The sequence below is a fragment of the Propithecus coquereli genome, unplaced genomic scaffold (genome assembly GCF_000956105.1).
Source record: "Propithecus coquereli isolate 6110/MARCELLA unplaced genomic scaffold, Pcoq_1.0 Scaffold68, whole genome shotgun sequence".
NCBI classification, from domain to species: Eukaryota; Metazoa; Chordata; class Mammalia; order Primates; family Indriidae; genus Propithecus; species Propithecus coquereli.
Genome location: NW_012152840.1, coordinates 2,927,746 through 2,954,336, shown reverse-complemented (window position 1 = coordinate 2,954,336; position 26,591 = coordinate 2,927,746). Strand labels below are relative to the sequence as shown.

At 34.6% G+C, this 26,591-nt stretch overlaps 1 protein-coding gene across 4 annotated transcripts; it reads left to right on the top strand.

Annotated features, from left to right (window-relative positions):
• The first annotated feature begins 207 nt into the window (after positions 1 to 207).
• ECHDC1 (ethylmalonyl-CoA decarboxylase 1) lies at positions 208 to 22,144 on the top strand. Of its 4 annotated transcripts, none has more exons than XM_012660855.1 (6): positions 208 to 620; positions 1,364 to 1,405; positions 11,494 to 11,715; positions 14,982 to 15,124; positions 20,440 to 20,492; positions 22,060 to 22,144. In XM_012660855.1, exons 2-6 carry the CDS (start codon positions 1,390 to 1,392, stop codon positions 22,142 to 22,144), a joined length of 519 nt encoding a protein of 172 aa, XP_012516309.1. In that variant the 5' UTR covers positions 208 to 620; positions 1,364 to 1,389. The 4 variants fall into 4 exon arrangements, with proteins under 4 accessions (XP_012516309.1, XP_012516312.1, XP_012516310.1 ...); XM_012660856.1 differs by having other exon boundaries at positions 228 to 238; XM_012660857.1 differs by lacking the exon at positions 208 to 620 and adding an exon at positions 652 to 767.
• The last annotated feature ends 4,447 nt before the right edge of the window (positions 22,145 to 26,591 follow it).

Sequence of the window (26,591 nt, the reverse complement as noted above, 5' to 3'; positions counted from 1 at the left end):
CAGGGGAGCATGCAACTGAAGTAAGGTTTGGCAGCCTCCCTTCACCATCCCTAACCTGGGGGGCAGAATGGAAAATTCCAAGCAAGAACAGTAAGAGCTTGCCGTCTCGGGCTCGCTCTCAAAAAGGGCGGGGGAAAGGACTGTGTGGCGGCTGCAGTGCGATTTCCGGGTTCACGGGAGGCCGCAGGGGAATGGACTAGAGCCCCAGAGAAGAGGGAGCGTGGGGCCTGAAATGCGGGTACGAGAAGAAGGGGGACTTGGAGGAACGGAAGATAGGCGCGGGAGCGGAAGAGGGTCTCCCGGGGAGCAAAAAAGGGCATGCAAAGCGGAAGCGGGGTTGCAGGGGAGCGGAAAAGGGTCTTGGTAAAGCGGAAGGGGAAGTCTCCGCGCAGTTCAGGGCTGTGGCGGGAGGCGCTGGCCCTAGGGGTACACTTTAAGTGCAGTCGGGGCAAGAATCCTAGGAATGTCGCTGTGGAGTGGACTCTAGCTCTCCTCCAAGCCATTCCCAAACAGCGAGCCTCTGGAGTTCCGCGGCTTGTCTCCTGCAAAGCCGCCGGGCAGACCCACCCTCTGCTGGGCGTGGGAACCCAGTGCCGGGCGCTGAGGACCGACATTGCCAGGTGAAGGAGAGCGCTGGGCAGAGAGGAAAAAACTTGCCAGAAAACACAGATAAGTAGCGACTTTAACATTTGCACAAGCATAAGGAGGCTTCCTTTCAGCGCACTAACTTTATTTCTGAATACTTTCAAGGCCCCGTGCTAAGTTACGTAATGTTCCCTGGAACCTCTGTAATTGTGTTTTTACTTATGTATTAAATTGTCTTGCTTAACTAAAACTTTATTTCTTATATTGTTTGTATCGTGCAGCCAACTTTTCAACCACAACAAAATGAGCAACTCAGTTTTGGTGTGGGTTCTTTCTAGAATTTGTGTGAGCTGCAAAAATCCTTTTAATGCTACACACAAGGGTCACAAACGTAGGCAGGGAAAATCACGGATAAATTATCGGCTGAAAAGGCTGATAAGGGCTGGAGAGAGCATCTAAGTCAGCACTCTCTCTTTTCTTTTCTCACTTCCATATCTGAAAGCCTATCTACTGTGTACCAGTTTTTCCTGTAGGTGCTAGAGGTATAGAAACTGGACATGGGCGGGAGTACTAAAGGACCCTTTGTTCTGAAGAACAAAGGTTTCTTCCTTTGGAAGAAACAAGCTTGGATAATAAGTATAATTGTGAAATCTGCGGGAGGGAGGAGCATAGAAGTTAAACAGCTCGTCTTTTCTTGACATCTTATTGGGTTATCTGAAATTTGAGCAGAGTATAATATTTGGGGCACTGGCAGTAATCAGGGTTCCTCCCATTCCAGGACAGGAAGCCAGCTTGTGAAGAGGCATGGAGTTGAAACAGGGTGAGTTGAGAGAATAATAAACAGGATACCTGGAGAGTTGGTTTGTGGCCAGATTCTTTAGCCCCTGTGTGTATTTTAGTATTTAAGAAAATTATTATTGGCAATTACCATTTGTTAGGCGCTGCACATGCTTTCTTGCAGATAAATCTAGTAGGAAGATCTGGTTAAAGAAGTAATTACAGTAAAATATGCTGATCTTTTCTTAACATCTTTCTGGGTTTTGACCAGAAAGGTGAGTGGATAATAATCATTTGGGGCACTGGAAGTGATCTGCATTCCACCACATGTGGTGTGGCAGGTAATGAAACTTGCAAGGTAGTTTATATGATGATAGCCTAAAACCAAATTGAATCTTTAAAAACCAGCTGTATGTTGACAATCTAAAATGAAATACTTCTAATTTTTTTTTGTTTGTTACCATAGGCCAATTGTTTTCTTTTTAAGTATAGCTTTGTGTTAGTTTTTTTAATTTAGTGGTTCCAACATAAGGTAAAACCGGTCAGGGCTTTTAAGAGAACATCTTGCTAAATTCCTGTGCACCAAGGAGAACTGTATTTCATCACCTTTGTAGGACTCGGAAAAAAACTGGTGAATGAACCCTTTTCTGGCGAGTGAACCCTTCCATCTCAGATGGCCAAAGGAGATTGCCCTCTCTTTCCCTTTTCCATGGTTTGGCAGTGAACTTACTCAGCTAGACTGAATCTGCTTTGTGGCAAGACAGCAAGGCAATCCCCCAAGACAAGTTTTGTCCTGAAGAAGAGAGTTTATGAAATTATAAATGCCTCAGAACCTTTTCATTGCCTTGTGATTGTGAAAGAAATCCAAAATACCAATTTTTTACTACATGCTTATACATAACCTGAATCTTAAGCTATGTTCACTTGTATTTTCAGATACTATAGTAGTTTAATAATGGCTACCACCTTGTCATTTCCTCACCACTAAGCTCTAATGTAGTCTCTGAATTTAGAATTGGGATGAAAGTATACATAATATACCATATTATCAAATTTTTAGAATTGGATTCCTAAACTGGACATCAGTGAATCTAGCAGGCTTTAGCAGTGCCTAAGTTTTTCTGGCACAGGCAGAAGAATATGAAAGGAAGAGAGAAAAGAAGGGACAGTTAGTAGTGGGAGTGGGACAGAATGAGGGGAGAAAGAAATATGGAACAGAGAAAAGGATCCATGAAGTATTATAAGATTTCCTTGGAAAAAATCAGCATTTCAAAGATAGATCAAAGATGTCTAATGAGGCAAAATATTACTGTTACATAAATATTTAAATTTTTCATGATTTAAGGATAAGAGTATATAGATGTTGTGGCATTTATACTAATTTTCCTGGTGTTATTGGCTGTCGCAGGTAGGGGTAATCAAGACAGAGCAGACATACCTCTTATAATGAGAGCAGAAAATATGTTGTTTTCTGATTCTACAGTAATAAAAATGTTAATGCTTTTATAAGTCTTTACTCCTTATTTTCTAGTGTAATTCCTTGTTCTTTGAACAGAGTATTTCAGAAAACATAGGCGAACCTATTTTTTGAAAATAGATATCTAAATCCTTATCAAGTTTCTTTAGCACTGTGATTCTGAAGTTATGATCAATGTGGAGAAGATCAAGACCTCTGCCCCAACTGAATTTTCTTCTTTGAGTTTTCTCTTCATATCTGCAGGGGGAAAATATTCACAGAGCAGATTCCAGGAAAAAGCAAGTTCCTGGACGTATTATGCTCGGCTCTGAATAAGTAGACTTCTCAGCATTGTGAGCTGAGATAGTAAATGACCTATTTTCCTAGACTAGAAGCAGTCCTAAGGAACCCTGAATCCTACTCTATTTTGCCTTCATGGAATGGGACACCAAATTGAAGGCCGTGTCACGTTCCTTTTACCATTGGAGCTGGAGAGAGATAGATAGAGAGAGAGAGAGAGAGAGAATGAGAAAGAGAATCCAGTAGAGAGGAAAAGGAGGGAGAACAGAACTAAGAGTATTGAAAACAACAGGTTCAGTTTGTAACCTCCTACTGAAAGCTCTAATACTTGGACTGAATTGATTGTCTTTACCTCAAAACCAGTGTCTTCCTCTGGAAGGGGGAGTGGGGAAGGGGAGAGGACACAGTGGGTCAAGTCTTGAGTTCATCATTTAAGTGTGATAATAACAGTTACTAGGTATTTACCTCGGTAACCATTGGGCAAAATTGCCTCTTTTTCTGAGAGCCCTAACCCGTAACTCCTAATAGCGTTCGAAGAGATTAATATTTGAACATCTCAAATATTGATAGTTCAAATAGGAAGAATACTACTAATCAGGTCCTTGTAAAATATGTATGACAGATATTGTAGATACGTAGTGACTTTGTTTTATTATTTAACCTCTTTTCTTAAAAAGTGTTAATATTTTGATTAATGATCCAATAGAGATCATACAACCCATTTTGTAAACATGAATAAAACCAGTCAGGGAGCTCTTGCCATCCCGTTGTGAAGGGGAACAGAAATTCCTCAGCTAGGACTGATGGAAGAGTGATGGCCCTGTGGCAAGCTGACCAGAGGACAGTGAAAAAGAGAATTTATTTCTCTGGCCATCTATGATACTGTCACTCACTTGTAGCTGCTCATCCATGGCTTGCATTTCTTAGAAACCCAGCAATGGCATAATTTTTTTTTTCTATTTTGTACATATAAAGCTTATCTTTAGGAAATGATGGTTAGGTACTGTAATACCTATACAGTAATGACCACATTGGGTGTCTTTTGGTTCCACAAAGATTTAATGTAAAACTCTGTGTGCTAAGAACTATGAATAAGGTATATTCCTTGTCCTTAAGAATTTTTTAGTGGAGACAGGAGCTCACCCTCAATATGTTACCATTCTCATCTCTAATTCTCTATTATCTAGTTGTGCATCAGTTTTTTAAGAAATATTACCTTTAGTACGTACTCTTGTTTAGTTGCCAGACTTGCCAACAAAGAGCCTTCAGACATCTATAGGCTATATTATTATTGGTAGCTACTGATGGAATATGTGTTCTTTATTTCTTCTAAGTAAAAAAATAGAATACTTAAACTAGTTTTGCAATTGGCAATTTAGAAGATTGGGAGAAATTACTGGGAAAGACAGAGACATCCTCCAAAATTTTCAATGATATTCTTCAGTTAAAAAGTTTGTTGAGAAGTAAATGTAGCACCTGTACACAGAGTGTAAAATGTATAAGAGTTTAAAGAACAACAACAACAAAATACATACCTGTGTATCCATTACCTAGGTTAAGAAATGAACACACCTATATTCTGAAACCTAACTTTTTTTTTTTTTTAGCACTTTTTAGGTGACTCAGCCAACATTTTTCTTCATTCTTCACATCTGTGTTTCTTTTCTTTCTGGCTAAGTGTAATACAACATAAATTTCAAATTAGTGAACAAAAGTCATCTTTTCTAAAAATCTATAGTTGTGTAACACTAGTATTATACTGTTTCATAACCATATTTTTATTTAATCAAATAGTCTACATATAAACTATATTCTTGTCCATTCAAAATACTTGAGATTCGAGGCAACTATGGAGTGCTCTGAGTGTCTAGTTTTAAAGGTTTTTAATACATTGATAATTGGTTTTTTTTAATGTATATATTTATTTGGAGGAACATCTGAGAATGAGGACTTTGGTTGAGTGCTTTTGTATTTTTTCTAAATTTAACAGTAAATAGGCTACTCTCTAGAGGAAAGCTGCATACAAAGATAAGTTTTAATGAATTGTAAAATGGAAATGTAGGTCTATCTTAATCTATTTTGTGCTGGTACAACAAAATACCTGAGACTGTAATTTATAAAGAAGAGAAATTTATTTCTCACAGTTCTGGAGGCTGGGAAGTCCAAGATCAAGTCACCAGTATCTGGTGAGGCTTCTCTCTGTTTCCAAGATGGTGCGTTGAACACTAAGTCCTCCATGGTGGGGCTGGGTGGGGGGATGCTGTGTTCTTACATGGAAGAAGACAGAAGGGCAAGAGTAACAAACTACCACCATCAAGCCCTTTTATAAGGACATCTCCCAAAGGCCACACCTGCCAAGCCAATACTATTGCATTGGGGATTAAGTTTCAGTATCAATTTTAGAGGGGACAAAAACATTAAAATAACAGGGCCTTATTTCTGTTTATTTTGTAAATTTGTTTTGGGAAGGGGAATGGGATTATATAATTTTCATGCTGTAATAGATTAGCTCTAACATAATCTTTTGAAGAAATGATACTTTGAAAACATGTAAAATAAGAATATTTTAAGGTTTTCTCCTCTGTCAATAGCTTGACCACAAGGGACTACAAAAATAGAGCTGGTCTGAGCTTGTTTTCCTTTAGTTGCTCCTCAGCAGAGCTGGTGTGTCGCTTGATTTTTTGTCGTACTTCTGCTTAGAACTTCAAAAATTAGAAAGAATGAAGAGAAATATAGTATTATAATCCCATACACTGAGTTAATGTTATTAGATCAATTCGTGCCTATAGAACATCCTTAGACTACATGATAAAAGTTTACTGGCGAAAAAAAAAGATATCCTTTTTTGAAGTTCAGACTGTATTTTAAATTTAATGCAACTCTCTAATAGAGCTCAAGAAAACGATTTGCTCTATTTTCAATTACATGTTTGAATTATTTTTGGTTTATGTGTGTATATTTTGTTTCCCTGATGAAACTGAAAACTGCTTGATCATGAAGATGCTTTGGTGTTTTTTTTTTTTTTTTTCTGAAATAGCTAGCAAAGGGAAGATCACTGGTACAAATTCAATAAATATTCATTCAATTGCTGCAAAATTACTTCTAACCAAATGCATTACCATATGTATGTGTGTCTATACACTTGAATTGCATTCTATCAATTTCTTGGCCATAACAACCTATACATAAGTGGAGTTTCCTTAATGGCCCATATGCCAAGAAATGAATCAAGTTTTAAAAATTATTTTTTAGAATGCAGCTAAACTTGTAGCTATAATTTACTTTAAATAATTCAATAGAGAATACCATCCTGTTTTAAAATATTTGTCTTAATTGCTAATCTAGTTATTAAGTATGTTTTTTGAAACTTGTCTTCATGACACAAAGAACTCTTCAGAACTCATTTAGAATGCTATAGTTTGGTATATTTCCCTATTTTTTCCCACAGACTTTGACCACTGAACTTAGGGGTAGTGAAAGGGGAGGTGAAAAGAAAGAATAGTGGGTTGGAGATGAGAGGGTTATGAATATGAATGGAGCTTGTAAACATAAACTTCATAATAAATACATCCTGTCATGCGCATATAGGTTTAGTTGACTAATTTGTTTCAAGCCCTGTTGCTTTGTCCATTCTGAATAACCTCTGAAATTTTTAGTTTAGGTTTCTTCCGCTAAGAGAACTTGAGGCAACTTGATATTTACGTTTGAGTGATAACTTAAGAAGCCTCCAAAATCGTTGTGTTTTTTTCATATCTACTTTATACTTCTTAATTGGTAATAACATTTTATATTTGAAATTTTTCTCCCCTTCAATTTCCCATAGACCCGAATTTTCTAGTTTTATCACTTTATTTCTCCTTCAGGTTAGTTCTTTAGGTACATGTTCAAGTTCTGAGAGGCCCCCATACTTTATTAATAAATCTTTTCATTTTCATTTTCTTTGAGAGTGTGTACAAAGATTCGTACTCCTAGGGGTATACATTAGAGACATATGATTATAAATATGCAATATCTAAAAATAAACTGAAATATCTTAAACTTAATTGAAATATTTAACAATACAGTTCTATGTGCCTGAGAGCAAGAAAGCTCTCAACAAAAGAATTTGTCCTTGCCCAGGGCAATTTTGCTCTCAGTTAAATAGACAAGTTTATTTGACCAGAATAGCTCATTTTCTAATGATAGTGGATATCTAATGACCATAATTTCCAGAATGCTTTCATTCCATAGACAGAACTTTTACTCTTCTCAGGGAAAGCAGAGAAATAGGTCTTTGAACCAGGCTGCAGTTTTGGAAACTGAGGCTATACAAGGGAAAGAGATAAGATAAGCATAGAGAATAATATTCAATGAATGAAAATAATATTTGTGAGAAAATTATTTATTTTAAATGAATCATTTGTTTAAAATTAAATAACTTATTTAATTTTATTCTTTATTTTTACAGTATCCTCTAATTCTTCCATGTGCACAGTAATTTATGTAGTACCAGTAAAGTACCTATTGCACTAATTTAGGTGGCGGGAACACCTATAATATAAACTATTTTTTATTCTACCTTCGTTATTCTACCTTCATGTTCTAATTAGATTCTTATGTTTATTTGGAAATTTATTTTTAAACATCTTGCAATGTTCCTTGAGTTAACTGAAAATATCCTACCATGTTGCAAAATCATGTTTGATAATTGTTCCTTCTAGCTTCCTAGGTCTTCAAGAGGCCTTAGATACCTTAAAATCAATTAACACCACAGAATCAGTTAATACCTTATCATTTTCTAATTTGATAGCTAGAGCTGGTAATGAGATGGGATGATGTTGCACAAATGAGTATAGTCTATGAGTTTTGGAGAAAGGAATATGAAATTGGCAACAGATGAAGGTATTTTATTTTGCAACTTAAGACATTTGACTGCTTTCCTTGGTTACTTATTAGTTCTGTTTATCACAGTGACCCAGACCTTATTAATCACAATCCATAAAGTGAGTCACCCAGTGCTTTCATTATTCTTTACTCAATAACCATACCTACAGGCAGCTGCTGAATTTTTTGGAAGGAGGGAGAGCCTGTGCAGAGTAAATACATGAGTTTGACATTAAGGGAAAGAATAAAGTTATGGTTGTTGAAACAGGTGCCATCATAGGACTTGCGATGCAAGTTAGAGCACCCTTTTTCTTGGAAAAATAACGAGCTTTTTATTCTTTGGTATCATTCTCTAAGACAAGCACCTCACTACCTTTTTTGTTAAATCCATTAAAATATATTATAATGTATTAGGTCACAATCTAATAAGAGTTACATATTATTTAGTCTCCTTGAAGAGACTGAAGAAACATATTGATCTCGTCAATATTGTATTGATAAGTCACTTTAGTTGGTAAAATTTTGAAATACTGTTCCCAAGTTCTTGAAGTATGTTTGGGGGCTTACATCCCACTGTGTACTCTTTTAAAATACTTATATAATTCCAAGTATTCTGCTGAGACATTTCCACAAAGATGTCACTTGAAGGTGAAGCAATTTAAAGTGGAAAAAGGGAATATTGTCTTGTAACCTTTTTTATGATGTTGTTTATTGGTTTCTTATAGTTTTATAATTCACATAATTAGAGACATTTTAAAGCTATAAAACGAGTTTGTGGCATTTCTTTTAACTACCCGATAATTTTTCACTTGCCTATATTTTCCTTCATTAACCATTTATTAAGTACGTTTTATGTATTGAGGACTACACGAGGCACTAGTGACACAGAGTATGTACCTCAGAGTACTGCTCTCAGGAAGCATCCTTCCTAGTGAGGAAGGCAAATGAAAAATAAGATAATGTGTATAATGTGTTAAAATGGAATAATGTTATTATAATTTTCTGGACTGGGATAAATAAAGGGAGTTATTGTCTCTACTTAGGAAATCACTTTTAGGTGGAAACTTAGGAATTCAGTTTTTAAAGATGCTTGGGAATTTACCACATCAATGAGGGAAAAAAGAACAGTATGAGGGGAAGTAATAATATAAAATGGCATGGTAAATTTCTGGGACTCTGGTTATTTGGTGTCCCATGTAGATTGTATAGACATATCATGAGAGAAGAGATTCAAGATTTAGGTAAGAGTCAGATCAAAGAGACTATTGGACTTGATTCTTTCAGTAATAGAGAACTATTTAAAAACCTTAAGTTTAAAACGTCCTGATTGGATTACAAAGATATCCACACTAATACAAGGAATAGTGTGAAACTAATTGGTGACCATTGTATTAGTCTAGATGATATATAATCAGGTTTGAACTATATTCATAATAGAAGGAATAGAGGATGGGAAAGAAAAGAAAGAGGAAACCATTTTAGAGGTACATTACATGTGGCAGGTGAGGTAGGAGAGGAGATTGGGTTGCCCTAGAGGTTTTCTGGCATGAACCACTGAGTTGATGATACAATGAATAGTTAAGAGACAGAATAAAGAAGGAGCAGCAAGTTTTAGGTGAAATATGAGTTCAGGTTTAGACAATGATTTTGAGAAACCTATGATATACCCAGAGCTGAGCGGGGCAAGGGAAATGCATTTCTGGTAGGCGATACTATGAGTTAGGAGTACAAGCATAAGGTCTGAATTGGAGATAGAAATGTAAGCTTTGTTGTCTTATGGGTTTTAGGAAAGTTGTGAGCAGAAGAATAAAAGATCTCTAACAAATGAACAATAATAAAAAGGCAAATAAATAGGAACAATTGTCAAAAAGCTTGCATGGCACTTCACAAAATATTATATGTAAATGACAAATAAGGATAAGAAAATGGCTTGCCTTCATTAGACATCATAGAAATACAAAATGAAACCATAATGAGATACCATTCGCTAGAATACCTAAAATGGGCGGGGGGGGGGAAGATGGTAAGTGACAACAAGGTTGTAGAGCAACTGGAACATTATCTATGGGAATATACATTGGTACAACCATTTTGAAAAACTCTTTGGCAATGTCTTCTAAAGTTGAACAAATGAAAAAATGCATATATTGTAATTGGTGGTATACTGGTAAACTGTGTTTGTGTGTGAAAGAGGGAGAGAGAAAGAAGTAATGTTACTGATATTCCCACCATGGTCAATTTCAAGCTACCAGTGGTTTAAAAAAGCAACTTGCAAAATTCTGTTAAATAATCAGTGTTAAATAATCAGTATAAGCTGGGCTTTAGCACACCAACCCATCAGTTTCATTCCCAGATATATATCCATCAGAAATGCATTCATATTGACCAAAAGACATATGCTGAAGTATTTACAGCAACACTATTTGTGATGTCAAAAACAACCCAAATGTCTATCAACATTGGAATATATAAATTGTGTGATATTTATATAATAGAATATAGCAATGAGAATAATGGACTATTTAGACTCACATAATAAGAGTAATGGTGTTAAAAATATAAAGTTGAAACCAGACACAAAAGAATATATGCTATTCAATTTATGTAGAGTTCAAGAGCAAGTATACTAGTCTTGGCTGTTAGAAGTCAAGGTAGTTGTTATCCTTATTTGAGGGATCATGACCAAAAGGTGGCACAAAGGACTTTCTGAGATTCAGGTTACATCCTGTTTCTTGATTTGGGTACCATTTACTAGAATGTACCTTATGAAAATTTATTGAGCTGTAACTTATGTTTTGTATACTTTTCTGAATGTATGTTTTGTATCAACAAAAATGTTTACATGGAGGGAAAAAAAAGCCTATGGGCAGAGATGGGATTACCCAAGAAGTATATGTAAAGTAAGAAGAAAAGAGTGACAGAAACCTGGGGAACACAAAAACCACATGCACATTCCTATTTCCTTCCTCGTTTTCCTTGGGGCCCCTTTCAAATTTTTGTGTGAAAGCGTTGCAGAAGGTAAGGATAATGCTAAGAATAAAATTTCTGTTAGAGAGTGGGATTGCTCTTACAGCATTTCTGCATAGAGACTGTTTCCAAGGGGACACTTGGACTGAATTTATTCTTAGATTTTGAAAAAGTTAAGGGTTGGAGAATGAAGAAATACTGTGATGAGAGAGACCACCTGGAGGTAGGAGATGGTGCTAAATACGGAACAGCACCGTTTTTTCTAAATCTTCCTAGTGTATTGGATCCCAGTAAATGTACTGTAATTATGTCAACATTTCTCCATGATACAGTGAAATGATATGCTTTGTGAATTATTTGGTTTGAGAAGAAGGGTAAAATGAAAGGAATTCCGTACTGACCATCTCCTGAAAGAGTGCTTTTAGAAGTCAGCAGATATTCCCAATTTAACAGAAAGGTCCATTATTGCAGCCTGTTAACAGGTATTATTAGAAAAGTGAATGTCTGTTCATCTAGAAAATTGCATACTTATCTCTCTTTTCCAGAAATGGCAAGAAGTCTTTTGAAGACATCATCTCTGTCTTTAAGGACCAAATTGCTAAATCAAGTGGGATCGTCACTATATAATACATCCCATGGCTTCCATGAGGAAGAAGTAAAAAAAACACTTCAGCAGTTTCCTGGTGGATCCATTGACCTTCAGAAGAAAGACAATGGCATTGGCATTCTTACTCTGAACAATCCAAGTAAATTGAATGCCTTCTCAGGTATTAGAGATACTTTCTTTTCTTCCTAAAGAATCATACTGAATCTAACCTGCTATCACATGTAATCATTTCTCTTGTCATAGAATTCTTTAAAGTCGTGGTACTCTTTGTAGAACACAAAAATAAAGACAACAAAATCTCCGTAATGTGAACCAGGAACATTTTTACTATTTATGAATATTTTAATGTTTTCAGAAAATTCATTAATACAAATGTTGATAAAAGGAACTTAATATTGATTGTATTTTTTCATTGAAATTCGTTAACCATTTAATAACTTCATTTATTTTTAACTAGTGCCACTGGGAAACAAGGGGAAGGAGTTTTAAAAGATTTTTCTGAAATTAAAGAGAAAAGCCTGTAAATGAAAAGAATTATTTAGCTTAATTTTTTTTCTATGAATTAAAATGAGGCTGTTATTGTTAGTTTTTAACTATGTAATTTCATGGTTACAGTGGAAACACTACACTTGCCTATCTGTTGACTCTTTCTTAACTCAGTATACTGGTGAATGTGTTCTGTTTGCTAGTTAACACTTACAGCATGTATGAATTTTATGTTTAAGAGACCTGAAGATCCAGGACATATGATAATTTAAAATTTTTGTGGAAGCTCAAATTTGAATTATGCTACCATGATATTAAGCAAGAGCTAATGAGTAGCCTTGCTGAATGAACACTCACCACTCATTTGGTAACCTCTATTTGTTAGTTATTCACTTCATGGGGGATAAGTATATTCTTTAGTAGCAATTGAAATATTGGGCTAAAAAATATCTCAATAAATTCTCATGTGTCTACTTTATATATGATCGCCCCTAGAGACATAAATCGATATACTGTAAACTTTGTAAATTACCAGTTGTGGGTCTTTAAACCCAAGATAACTTTTTTCTCCACTTATCAGAATTCAGAGATGTAATGTGCTGACCAACAGAAATATAATGCAAGACACAAATGTGAGCAACATATGTAATTTTAAATATTCTAGTAGCAATAGTTAAAAAAGTAAAAAGAAATAAGTAAAATTAATTTTAATAATTATTTTATTTAACTCAGTATATTTAAAATATTATTTCAACATATAACAGATGTAGAAAAATATGAATATTTTCCTTTTTATTTTCATACTAAATATTTGAAATCTGATATTTATTTTATACTTTCTGCACATCTCAACTTGGACTGGCCACCTTTCAGGTGCTCAATAGCTACGTGTGGCTAGTGGCTACTTTATTAGACTGTGCAGCTCCACACCTTCAATTGGTTTAGGGACTAAAAGCCAATTTTAATATTATCCCAGGAAAAATAAAAATGGAAAGGTAAGGCTGCTCTAGAAGGTTAAATTAGATTAATAGTTTTAATTTGCTTCTCATTAGTTTCAAATAATAATTTTTTATTCAAGTGGAAACATTAATTTGATGTATGACATATAAAACTAATAAAAGTAGAGCTGCTTTGATTTGGGTAATGGTGTTTGTTTGAATTGGGTTGGGAGAGGATGAGTGAGCCCTCAAGGCTCTTGTTTAAAAATCATCTAATTAGATACTCTTTAAGGTCTCTTCCAACTCTTAAGGTTTATTTTACAAAGTAAAAACATGAGTTTAAGATTAATCACTAGTATAAATTTTTTTATACTTAAGGATAGCATTATTATTTAGAAGCTTAAATATTATGACTAATGATTAAAGGTCCATAATTACCTATACAGATTTATTCTTACCCTAAATATGTGAGGTTTTTTGGTTTCCCTTACTAGACTGTAAATCACTTGAGAGCAAGAACTATATTTCTAAAGCATCTAGGACATCCTTAGGAAGGGTTACAGTTTTAAATACAGTCATGCATTGCTTAATGATAGGGATATGTTCTAAGAAATATGTCATTAGGTCATTTCTTCATGGTGTAAACAAACATCATAGAATGACTTACACAAAACTAGAAGGTATAGCTTACTGCATACCTAGGCTATATGGTATGACCTATTGCTCGTAGGCTACAAAACTTTACAGCATGTTACTGCGTGAATACCATAGGCTGTTGTAACACAGACGTGTAAAATGTGTTGCACTACAACAGGACAACGGCTTTGACATCACTAGGCAATAGGCACTTTTCAGCTCCATTATAATGTTATAGGATCACCATTGTATATGCAGTCCATTGTTAGCAATTAGAAAGGATAGTTGCTTAGTCATTTGTGACTTAGTAACACTGATTTAACATTTATTGTAGGACCACTTCACTACTATTTACTTCAGAAAATGGCAAAGAAAATAATAGTTCTTGACATTGTGGGATTTATATTCCAAAGAAGTATACACAGTTTAATGGGGCCTATATAGTAAGTTTTGGGACCTTGTGGTACAGATTCTTTGTCAGTTTGAACCCTCTGTTATGACCTTTATATTAGATTCTAAAGCATTTCTTAGGCAGAAAAAAATAAAATCAATCATGTTGAGAACAGTGAACTTTTTTGAAGTTGGAAGATCACCAAAGATAAGCATATCTAAAAGTTACTGATTAGCTCTTAAAAATGACAGTCCTTGCTGTTTCTATTTTAAATTTCTTCATTATAAAGAAGCTCCAGTAGAATTTTGGAGCAATACCAAAGTAACAATCTAATCTATAAATTATAGAATCAATGGTTGGTGGCATGTGAAACACTTCCGTAGTATGCCTTGGGCTCCTTGGAGCATGGTTTTTCAACTGTGGAAAAGATGATAATTACCACCCCTTTCCTGAACGAACATCCTATTATACTAGCTGTGATGTGAGTAGGACAAAAATTTCACTTTGTTCTATATACCATATGTCCAATAGATCATAGGATCTCATAGTCCTATGTTGTACGCATACAGCTTATTGACTGAAACACTGAACATGTATTGCCGAGAAGTCTGTATTTTATCTTTACCCTAAGAAATAATTTTTTCTTATTACCATATCCCATATTGTACATTATAATTTTATTATTCTTGGGACATGTATGATATTAATATATTCTTATTTTTCTACCTAATCATATATTTGTGTGATTTCTTAGATAGATAGATATACTAATAAATTTAAACTTTTAAAGCAGGGACTGTCATATATACCTCTTTTGTTTACTCTATAGTACCAGCACAATAGGCATTGGATAGACATTTGGCAAATATTAATAAAGCATGTAAGAGTACTGCTTGACACCTTGTGATTTATACATTATTTCTATTTTTACAGTATATTAACTGTGTTTATTACTTCCCCTGCCCTCTCTGGCAGGTGTTATGATGCTGCAACTTCTGGAAAGAGTGATCGAATTAGAAAATTGGACAGAGGGGAAAGGCCTCATTGTCCGAGGGGCAAAAAATACTTTCTCTTCAGGATCTGATCTGAATGCAGTGAAAGCACTAGGAACTCCAGAGGCAAGTGGATTATACATTAGATTCTATGTGTTTATCAAACATCTATGGCTGAGATATTTGTATTTTACTTATATGGTTATTATGATAACTTTAATAACTTTCAAAGGATCAGAAGGTTTTTTGATTCATTTTGTTTTTGGTAGAGTTATAGGGAAATTATATAGGGGAAACAATATATAGGGGGAATTATATAGTAGGTATTATCTATACGGGAAACAAATGATTCTTAAAGTTTTACCAATGGGCTATCTGCAAAGGGCACTTCAGTAAAATCTTTGACATTGCTCTTCTTTGTGGTTTAGCAGAGCACTCTAAGTTGTTTGAGGTTTTTTGGAGGGTGAGATTCTCTCTCTTTTTCTCTTGCTCTCAATATTGCTACTGCTGCTTCCCCCAAACCTCCATTTTGTCTCTTTTTTCCCCAGTTCTATTGATTCTTTTTTTTAAAAACAATTTTTAAAAATTTTAGAATCATTTTAGATTTACAGAAGAGTTGTAAACATAGCAGAGTTCCCATATACCTGACATTCAGTTTCCTCCATTCTGTTTTTAATATATTACTATGGTACATAGATTTATTACAACTAATGAGCCAACACTGGTACCTTACTGTTAATGAAATTCCACTGTATGATCTCAGTTACATGTGGCATCTAAAATGGTGAAACTCAAAGAAGCAGAGAGTAGAATGGTAATTGCCAGGGGCTGGGAGGGAGGATGGGGGAATGGAGAGTTGATGCTTAAAGGGTTACAAGGTTTCAGTTATGCAGGATAAATAAATTCTGGAGATCTGTACAGCATAGTCCCTATAGCTAACAGTAGTGTAGTGTATACTTAAAATTTTCTAAGAAGGTAGATCTTAGGTTAAGTGGTCTTATTACACATACATACAAAATAATAATAAAAGGAGTAGGAGGAAGCTTAGGGAGGTGGTGGATATATCTGTGGCCTTGATGGTCATGATGGTTGCATAGGATGGGTTCATACTTATCTTACAGTATGTGTTATCTTTTTACATGTTAATCATGCTTCAATAAAGTGATTTTAAAAAAGGGGAAAAGAAACTTCATACTTTGTTTTTCACTAGTTTTTCTATTGGAGTCCTTTTTCTGCTTCAGCATTCCGTCCAGGATACTACAGTAAATTCAGTCATCATATCGCCTTAGATTCCTCTTATCTGTGACAGTTTCTCACACTTTCCTTGTTTTTCATGACCTTGACTGTTTTGAAGAGTACAAGTCAGGTATTTTCTAGAATATTCCATAGTTGGAATTTGTCTGGCATTTTTCTCATACTAGACTGGGTTATGGGTTTCTAAGAGGAAGACCAGAGTAAGGTGGTATTTTCATCACATATCAAGGGAACATACTGTCAACATGACTTATCACTATTCATGTTAACCTTGGTCACATGGCCAAGCTAGTGTTTGCCTGGTTTCTCTACCTTAAAGTTATTTTCCATATTCTCCTCTTTGGAAAGAAGACACTAAATTTAGTCCACACTCACATGGAGAGGGAGAATAAGTTCCATCTCCTGGGGAGGGGACATATTTATGTCAATTATTTGAAATTCTTCTATAAAGAAGATTTTTGTCTTCTTTCCCATTTATTCATGTATTTATTTATGCAGTTCTTTATTTATATCAGTGTGTGTTCATGAATATTTGTTTTGCATGCATTATTCATTTTGTTGCTCAAGTTGTTCCAGCTTTGGCCATTGGGAGTCCTTTCAGGATAGTTCCTGTGTCCCTTTGACACTCACCTATCCTTTTAGTTTTTTGAGTACTCCCTTACTTTCTGGTGCTATCAGATATTCCAGGTTAACCTTCTATTTTCCTTGCTCTAATTCTAGAATAGTGATTTCTCCAAGGAGTCCTGGTAGGGGAAAATGGTATAGAATTGTGTTAGAAACCAAGATCTGGGGGTTGGGTGTCTGTCTCTCTCTTTTACCTACATTGATAGAACAAATTCCTGGGTTAGTTGTGCCTACCCATAACTATAACAGGATAAAGAAAGCTCTGAATCCAGAGTGAGAATTCTTGGGTTAGACACAAATCTGCCACTTAACAAAAAGAGAAAGATACATAACTTTCCTCTTAGCCTTAGCTCCATGGGCTTGATAAAACCTATTTCATAGTTAGCTAGTGTATACTAAAGTGTTTTGTAAACTGGGAAGAAGTACTAGAAGATTTCAAATACTAATATAAATTGGTATTATTAAGATGATAGATTGAATTCAAGATCATCACCTTTCCTTTAGAAGTCATGAAGTAAATACTTCTTTTGTTGTTCGATTTGCTTCTTAAACATTAGGGTGCATATATTTTTTTCACTTCTAGAATGACTGTACTACTATGCACTAAGTTCATGAAAGACATTGCAACAATAGAATGAGATAAATAGATTGTTGTGGTTCTGATATAAGTTGGGTAGGAAAACATCTCTAGAAAGATGAGTGGATATTTTATTTTGCTGTTTTCTTCTAGATAGAAGGTAGGTTTTTGTCTCTTTATATCATGTGTCTGGGTTTCTTTTCTTATATATGTGAAAGCCACAAGTGGAAACATACTAGTTGTTTCATATATACATTGTTAGTGTGATATAAGTCATGTAGGAAAACACAGAGGTTTTATTCAGACTTCACATAAGGGATCACTTAATAAAGTTTCTTCTTTCTCATACAGACATTCTCCAAGTAATCTCTCTTTAGTGCCTACAGTAAATCTTTTGATTGACAGCTGAGAACTAGGGTGGTGTGGCCTTAATGCTATGAATATCACTGCAGGTGTCCCTTACTTGTTGCTATATATACCTGCCCATCTCAGCAAGGAAAATCTGGAATTGGGAGTCTGCTTTACAATGAGTATACTTAGAACTCAGATTGGAATTGAAATATTTTATTTAAAGCATTTTCCAGGGTAGATGAATTCTTTATTGTACTTTTATGAAATCTTGATAGTCATAGTGTAGGAAATACACAGTATAAAAATAAGTAATTTGAGTAAAATTCTCTTTATGGATAATATTAAGAAATAGTAATATGTTAAAGTATGGAGTATGTTTATCACATGATGATTTTAAAATTAATAAAAACTAGAAATAGTATATGTAAAATTCTTGGTAACTCACTCCCTTTGTTCAAATCTCACTGGCCTTGCCACTGTTCCTCAGCCATGCCAGGCCCTGCCTGGAGGGCTTTTGCTCACCTCTCCACACAGATCACTCCCTCCCTTACAACACGTTACCTTCTCAGTGAAGCCTGCCCTGACCACCCTATCTCAAATTATAACCTCTACCGGTCCTGGTCCTTCTATCTCCTTCCCTGTTTTAGTTTTTTCCATAATAATTGATTCTATCTAACATGCTATCTATGTTATGTGCTGGGGGGGAGAAGGAAAACTGCTTTACCCCAAAGGTTTGCTGAAAGATCAACTCACAATAAGGCAGATTAATACAAGAAATTAGATTACAAATTTATTTACCATGCACACAGGGAGAATCACAGTGATTACCTAATATCCCAGTGGGGTCCAGAAGTTTACATACCCTCATTTTAGAGGGGCGAGATGAGGACGATAGGTAATTCTGTTGAGTGGCAATAAATGGTTACTAGGGAGAATGAATAAATACTTGGGAGAATGAATTAACTTGAGACAAATACTATATTCAAAAGGTCTGGTTGCATTCTTGATCTTCTTTCCTGTAATATATTGAGATAACAGGGAAAGAAAGGGAAAATGTTTATTCTTTTTGATGGGTCCTGTCTGGTTTATGCAGGTAGAGGGAAAGTCCCTTCTAAGGCCTGTTAATCTCTAAGGGTCTTTAATTCAAAATACTCTTTATACCAAGGAGTCATATTCTGGGATGAAATATCCTGAGCTCCTTCATTCGGAAGCAAAGCTATTGAATTATAATACTTTAGTCTTCAGTAACATAGGTCTGTCACCTAGTGCAGCAGCAGTGAGAATATAAAAAGAATGGATGTATTAATATATTGGAAATATTTCAAAGGAAGAACTGAGGGGGGGAATTACTTGGTAGCTCACTGAGGGTGGGAAAATTATGAAATGAAAGAGTCAAAATTAGTACCAAAATTATGAGCTTTGTTGACCACTAGCTCAGACCTCTTACACTAACTTTTTCCACTAACAACAGACCTCTTATATTTATGTAAGCTTTTTACAGAGAGTGTCTAGGTACATTTTCATCTTTCCAACCACCCTTTAAGTCAAATAGAACAGATATTATTTTTATTTCTCATTCCTTATGGATGAGAAGATTGACATTCATAGTTATAACTTGCTCAAGTTCATGTTGTTATTAAGTGATAGCACTAAGATTCAAACTGACTCTTTTTTACTCCTAGTTGGTTTTGCCATACTGAGTTTGAGGTGTTGGCAGGATGTGAAAATGTCTAGCACTTCACAGGAATTCAGTAGTTGAAGCAATGGGAGTGTATGAGACTTCCAAAAAAGAAATTGTAAATAAAGAAGATAAAGAAACTCATGGGTTGGATGTTTGGGAATACATCCATTTAGGGGATTAGCTGAATAAAAAGAGCCAAGGAAGAAAACTGGAAATTAACAATCAAAGAAATGGGAAGAGAATCAGGAGTGTATAGCATTGCTCGAAACTAAGAGAGTATCAGAGTGAAGAAACTAGCCAAAGGAAAGGTACCACATGTTATGGAGTGAGAGAAGAAAAATAGAAATGAGGAAAAGTCATTTAATTTGACCAATATGTGATTATTAGAAACCTTTGAGGAGAGTCTTTTGGGAGAAAGCTGAAGGCCAGATTACACAGGTTGAAGAAAGTGTGTGAGATAGAAAAGAAGAGGTAATGAGTTTGGACTACAATTAAGAAATTTTCTTAAGAAAATTTTAATTTGTGGAGATACCGAGATAAAAGTCTTAGAAGTAAAAAAAAATCAAAGCTTAACATCACTTTTCCTTTCTTCCCCTTCTTCCTTTATATGTTTATCTTCTCGGGGATAATAGGTGGGTGTATCTTATGCCTCTACCCCTCACATCACCCTGCGTAGAAGTCCATACTGTTCTGAGGTGTGTGACCTGACTCTCATGCCTACATCTTTGCTAATGCCTCATTCAAATCTGGGTTCAAGGAGCCCTAGAGTATCAGCAGAGTCAAACACAGCACCATTTACATTACACACAGCATCAAAGAGTTTGAAATGGAAACGTCATTTTTAAAAAAGTTAGGTATATTTTTGGTTTTATTAGTTTCTAAAATCTGAATTTTAAAAAATTTTCTTATATATTTACATTATACCTTACTGTTTATGTTTATTTTTATTTAAAGGATGGAATAGCGTTATGTATGTTCATGCAGAATACCTTAACAAGATTTATGAGGTAATGTACCTTTCCTTTTAAAATATAATTTCTAAAACCCCAAATATCTTATTATTCAATTATTTGCACCAGTTAAAAAATAATAACTGATTTTCAGATTATGTTTATTCTAATGATGAACTATTTCTTTGTGCCATAGAGGACATTTAATTATATGTTAGTGAAGTATATAGAAGTATTTTAAAAATAAGAGAAATAAAAAGAACTTAAGATATAGCCCTTTCCCTAAAGAGCATATATAACTAGCTATATTAAGGAATAGACATGGGGAAAGTTAAATACTGATATTACAGCAAAATAAAGACACTGATCAAGAGAAGACACTCAGAGATTATCTAATATTCAAAATTAGTAGACTGTGCTATGAAGTAGTTTGTATCCAGAGGAGAGAGAAAAAGAACTATGGATTGGAGAAGGCTTTTACAGCTTTCTGAGGAAGACGGATCACTTTGTACCTAGATGAAGAAAGAAAAGGGGAAAAATTCTTCTTGGTTTATCTTTCTATGTTTGGGGTTACAAACTGTGACATATTTGGCTCATTAGTTTTCTATTTTCATATTCTGAATATAGACAATTTTAAAATATGAAAACTAATATTCGTATTTGTTTAAGCATAGTTATTGGTCATCACTGTACTTTAGGTACTTACATCTGAGAGTCTAGAAAGAGTAACATTTAACAGAATCATACCATTACTATTCTAAAATACTATTTTTATTGTCTTAGTTCTTGTTAACCTCCCTTTCCCTATTCCATCTGACTTTTTCTTGGATAAATCTGAGAAGTTATTCTTTTTAAAATAATCCTTTCTACTTGGGACCAATGCATGTTAAGAAATTTTCAATTACTTTAGACTTGCAGGTTTGCATTTTGGTTAGAACGTACAAAAAATTTCATACCTTGAAACATTTTAGATTTACCTTGTACTATTCAGACACTCCTGCAAAGTGGTTCTTTGTAAACAGGAATGGTAGGGGATTTATTTTTACCATCAAATCATGCCTTTGTATAGGATTAGTCTATGGGTTACTTCAGGCAGTAATGAGAAGATTTTTGATAGAAACCTTCATAACACACTTTTGGGGCTCTATCTTCTGTACCACATTTCCTTCCTTTGGATACAGCCTTAATTTTCCCACCTTTAACCTGATATCAATAAAAATGGACTAAAACAACATCACATTGAATTATTCCTGGTTGCCAGCTGCTGAGAAGTTCCGGGAGTTGTATATTATACAAAAAGCATCCACCTATTTGAAAGAAAGTCACAATATGTCTGTATTTTAAAAATACATAGTGATTTAGGGAGGTCTTTTGATAAACTTACATGGCATTTAGTATGAATTATTATATGTTTGGTATTATACTATTCTTCCTCTCATGGTACATAGGTTCAAGGTTCTACTATCCCTTGATGTATGTTTGTTATTATAAAGACAATGTTTGTTACTATAAAGACAATGCAATACTTTTGTTTCATTGCATTTTAAGATATTTTTAAAAATAACATTTGTAAATTAATATTGAAATTAAAAATGTTAATATCAATTTTTCCTTCAATATATAGACTTCCATTAATAAGTGTTGCGCTGGTTCAAGGTTGGGCATTGGGTGGAGGAGCAGAATTTACTACAGCATGTGATTTCAGGTAGGATGAAAATATTTTATATATTCTTAAACAAGATACTCAATTAGTGAATATTTTCCTTTTGTCATTAAAGTAGATAATTTTAATTTAGTATAATTCTATTACTTTATTACTATACATTTCAAAAAATTAATAAAACACAATAATTCTGAATAAATCACATCCATTACTAGCAAAACTCCTGGTGAAGAAAGCTAAGGAAATATATGAAACTTTAAAATCCAAAAGAATTATACAAAGAAAAGTAAACAACTGAAAAAAAAAAAAAAGGAAAATAGAATGAGAGAGACTGCTATAGTTGTCCTCTCCCAAATTAAAAGAGATGTTCTGAGATCCATTTCTTATCTTCCTTCTACTGTGATTTATAGTACTTTGTGAGCTTTTGGGTAGACTAGGGAATCAAGTTAAAGAAAGTTACTTGGGACCAGCATCTCTTCAGTCCCTGGAATTGTTTTTAGTATTTGATACTATATAGGAATGACATTTTGTAGAATTTAATGCTTTCCACATGCTTTAAACTGCTTTCTCAGTACCATTCCCAAGACATACAAGCACAGCATAAGGAGATCAATACCATTGCTCTGTAACCTGTACAGGGTCACACACTTGAGCCTCTTTATAATGCAAAAGGTAATATATATGGCATAATCGGAGATAAAATGGCAAACAGTAAAGAGCCCAAGGACTCGAGTCAGAAAGGCTTAGGTTCAATCCCAGCTTGACACTTTTATCTATTTAACTTTGTGCAAGTAACTATTTCACCTCTCTGTTCTTTATCTATAAAATGGAAGTATCTCTGTTAAATATGTTTAGGTATATTTAAAAGAACTACTCAATATATAGATTTTAGCATAAATTTAACCTAAAGAATACAGCAATGTACATATAATATTATTGTTTAGACTCTTAAGATTATGTTATACTGCTCTCTGTTACAGAAATGCCAATCAGGTAACTTTCTGGCATACTTTTAAACACATTTTCTTTTCATTTGGGATGTTTTCAACTTTAGGACTAACCGTAGCCTTACCCACTTTTTTCTGTTCATTATACACTTGATCCTGGCTAAGAAAAATGTTGAAGCATATGTTAAGAGGAGACTTCCAGCTAACTTTTGACTCTCACTTTCAGACACTAAAGAGAGAGCCATTCTGCTCTAGCATGTAGTGCTCTGGATATTTCAAAGCATCATGTTGTACAACATTTAACAATTTCTAAAATTAAATTTATTGAAGTACAAATTACATACAATAAAATGTACCCAATTTAATTCTGTGGTGTAAATACATTTTGGTGAATATATAGCTACCTGTGAATATAGCTACCTGTGAATATATAGCTACCTATGTAGCTACCTTCACAATCAAGATTTAGAACATTTTATCACTCCCGTATGTTTGCGTATACCCCTTCCCAGTTAGTTCCCACCCCTAGTCCAAGGTAAACACATCACTTTCTCACTTTAGATTTTTTTTTTTTTAGAATTTTATATAAATAGACTCACACAGTATGTACTTTTTAATGTCTAGCTTCTTTCATTCAATGTAATTATGTTGAGATTCATGTATGTTGTATTATGTATCAATACTTCATTCTTTTTTAACAGTGGGAAGTATTTCATTGTGTGGATACCTCCCCCCCCCCTTTTCTGAGATCCATCTGTGTTTTTGCGTGTATCAGTGGTTTGTTTATGTTATGGCTTAGTAGTATTCCTTTCTATGCCCATATAGCACAGTAGGTATCATGCATTGATGGACACATGAGCTGTTTCTAGTTCGGAGCTATTATAAATAAAGCTGTTGTGAATATTCATGTAGAAGTGTTAATGTGGGCATACAGTTTCATCTCTGTTGGGTGAAAACCTAAGAGTAGAATTGTCGAGTCATGTGGTAAGTGTATTTAACTTAAGAAGGTAGCAAATTAGTTTCTTAAGCTTTTCCTAGGTAGGTTGTACAATTTTACATTCCTATCAGTAATGGATGAAAGCTCCAGCTGTACCATATACGTGCCAACACATAGTACTGCCAAGCTTTTTAGATTAGCCATTTCATGGATGGGAACCATTATGGGAATTCATTGTGATTTTTAACTTGAATTTCCATGATGACGCTGTTGAGCATCTTGCTATGTGTTTATTGGCCATTTGATATATCTTCTTTTTTGCTGTTTCAAATCCTTTGCCCCTTTTTAAAAATTAATTTGTATTATTGAATTATAGGAGTTCTTTACATATTCTGAATAAAATTCCTTTATATAAATCAAATATAGTATATTTTTGGTCAAATATAAGTATTCTGAATATTTATTCCCAGCCTATGGCTTGCTTTTTTGTTTTATTAGTGTCTTTGGAGAGCAGAAATTTGTAATTTTTAAAATGTTTTCAACTTCTCATTTTGAAATAATTACATATTTTTGAAAAACTTACAAAAATTATAATTCCAATATACCTTTCACTTAGCTCCCCCAGATATTAATATCATATGTAGCCACAGTACAATTACAAAACCAGGAAATTAACATTGATATAATACTTTTACCTAATCTACAGGCTTTATTTGAATTTTTTAAATTATCATACTAATTATCTTTTTCTGATCCAGTATCCAATCAAGAATCTATTTTGTCTGATATAAATATAGCCATCCCAGCTTTATTGTGGTTAATATTTTTATGTTATTTCTTTTTCTATCCTTTCATTTTGACCTGTCTCTATTGTTCAAAGTATATTCTAGTAGGCAACATATATTAGGGTCTTGCTTTTCTATCCAGACTGACAATCTCTGCCTCTCTGCCTTTTATTTGGAATATTTGCTCCATGTATATATTCAGTGTTGTTACTGACATGATTGGTTTTAAATCTACCATCTTGGTACAGGCATACCTCAGTGATATTTCAGGTTTGGTTCTAAACCACTATAATAAAGTGAATGTCACAATAAAGCAAGTCACACACATTTTTTGGTTTCCCAGTGCATATAAAAGTTATGTTTACACTTTATTGTAGTCTTTTAGTTGTATAGTAGGATAATGTCTAAAAAAAAGATGTACATACCTTAATTAAAAAATAGTTTGTTGCTGAAAAATGCTAATAATCATCTCAGCCTTCATTGAGTTGTAATCTTTTGGTTTGTGGAGGGTTGTCCCTCAATGTTGATGGCTGCTGACTGATCAGGACAAGATGGTGGTTGCTGAAGGTTGAAGTGACAGTGGCAATTTCTTAAAATAAGACAACAGTGAAGTTTGCCACATTGATTGACTTCCTTTCATGAATGATTTCTAGCATGTGTTGCTATTTGATAGCATTTTACCCACAGTAGAACTTCTTTCAGAATGGGAGTCAATCCTCTCAAGCCCTGCCACTATTTTATCAACTAAGTTCGTAAAATATTTTAAATCCTTTGTTGTCATTTCAATAATGTTCATAACATCTTCACCAGAAGTGTATTCCTTCTCAAAAACCACTTTCTTTGTTCATCCATAAAAAGCAACTCATCTGTTCAGCTTTTATCATGAGATTGCAGCAATTAGGCCAAATCTTCTGGATCCACTTTGAATTCTAGTTCTCTTGTTATTTCCACCACATCTGCAGTTACTTCCTCCACTGCAGTCTTGAACCCCTCAATGTCATCCATGAAGGCTGGAGTCAACTTCTTCCAAACTCTTGTTAATATTGATATTTTGACCTCTTCCAATGAATCACAAATGTTCTTAATGGCATCTAGAATGGTGAATCCTTTCCAGGAGGTTTTCAATTTACTTTGCCCAGATCCACCAGAAGAATCATTATCTATAGCGGCTATGGCCTTATAAAATGTATTTCTTAAATAATAAGACTTTAAAGTCAGAATTACTCCTTGATTAATGGGCTGCAGAATGGATGTTGTGTTAGCAGGCATGAAAGCAACATGAATCTTCTTGTCATCAGAGCTCTTTATTGACTAGGCTTATTGTCAACGAGCAACAGTTTTTTGAGAGAATTTTTTTCTTTTTTTCTGAGTGGTAGGTCTCAAAAGTAGTCTTAAAATATTCAGTAAACCATGCTATAAACAGATGTAGTGTCATTTCGGCTTTGTTGTTCCATTTATAGAGCACAGGCAGAATAGATTTAGCATAATTCTTTTTTTGTTTTTTTTCGAGACAGTGTCTCATTCTGTTGCCTAGGCTAGAGTGCCGTGGTGTCAGCCTAGCTCACAGCAACCTCAAACTCCTGGGCTGAAGCGATTCTCCTGCCTCAGCCTCCTGAGTAGCTGGGACTACAGGCATGTGCCACCATGCCCGGCTAATTTTTCTATACATTTTTAGTTGTCCAGCTACTTTCTTTCTATTTTTAGCAGAGACAGGGTCTCGTTCTTGCTCAGGCTGGTCTCGAACTCCTGAGCTCAAACAATCCACCCGCCTTGGCCTCCCAGAGTGCTAGGATTACAGGCATGAGCCACCACGCCTGGCCAGAT

What these genes read in the sequence shown, in the direction of transcription:
- ECHDC1 (XM_012660855.1), top strand. An exon ending in AAGCACTAGGAACTCCAGAG is followed by an intron (nt 15,125 to 20,439) that starts GCAAGTGGATTA and finishes TTTTATTTAAAG; the next exon opens with GATGGAATAGCGTTATGTAT. An exon ending in ACCTTAACAAGATTTATGAG is followed by an intron (nt 20,493 to 22,059) that starts GTAATGTACCTT and finishes TTCAATATATAG; the next exon opens with ACTTCCATTAATAAGTGTTG.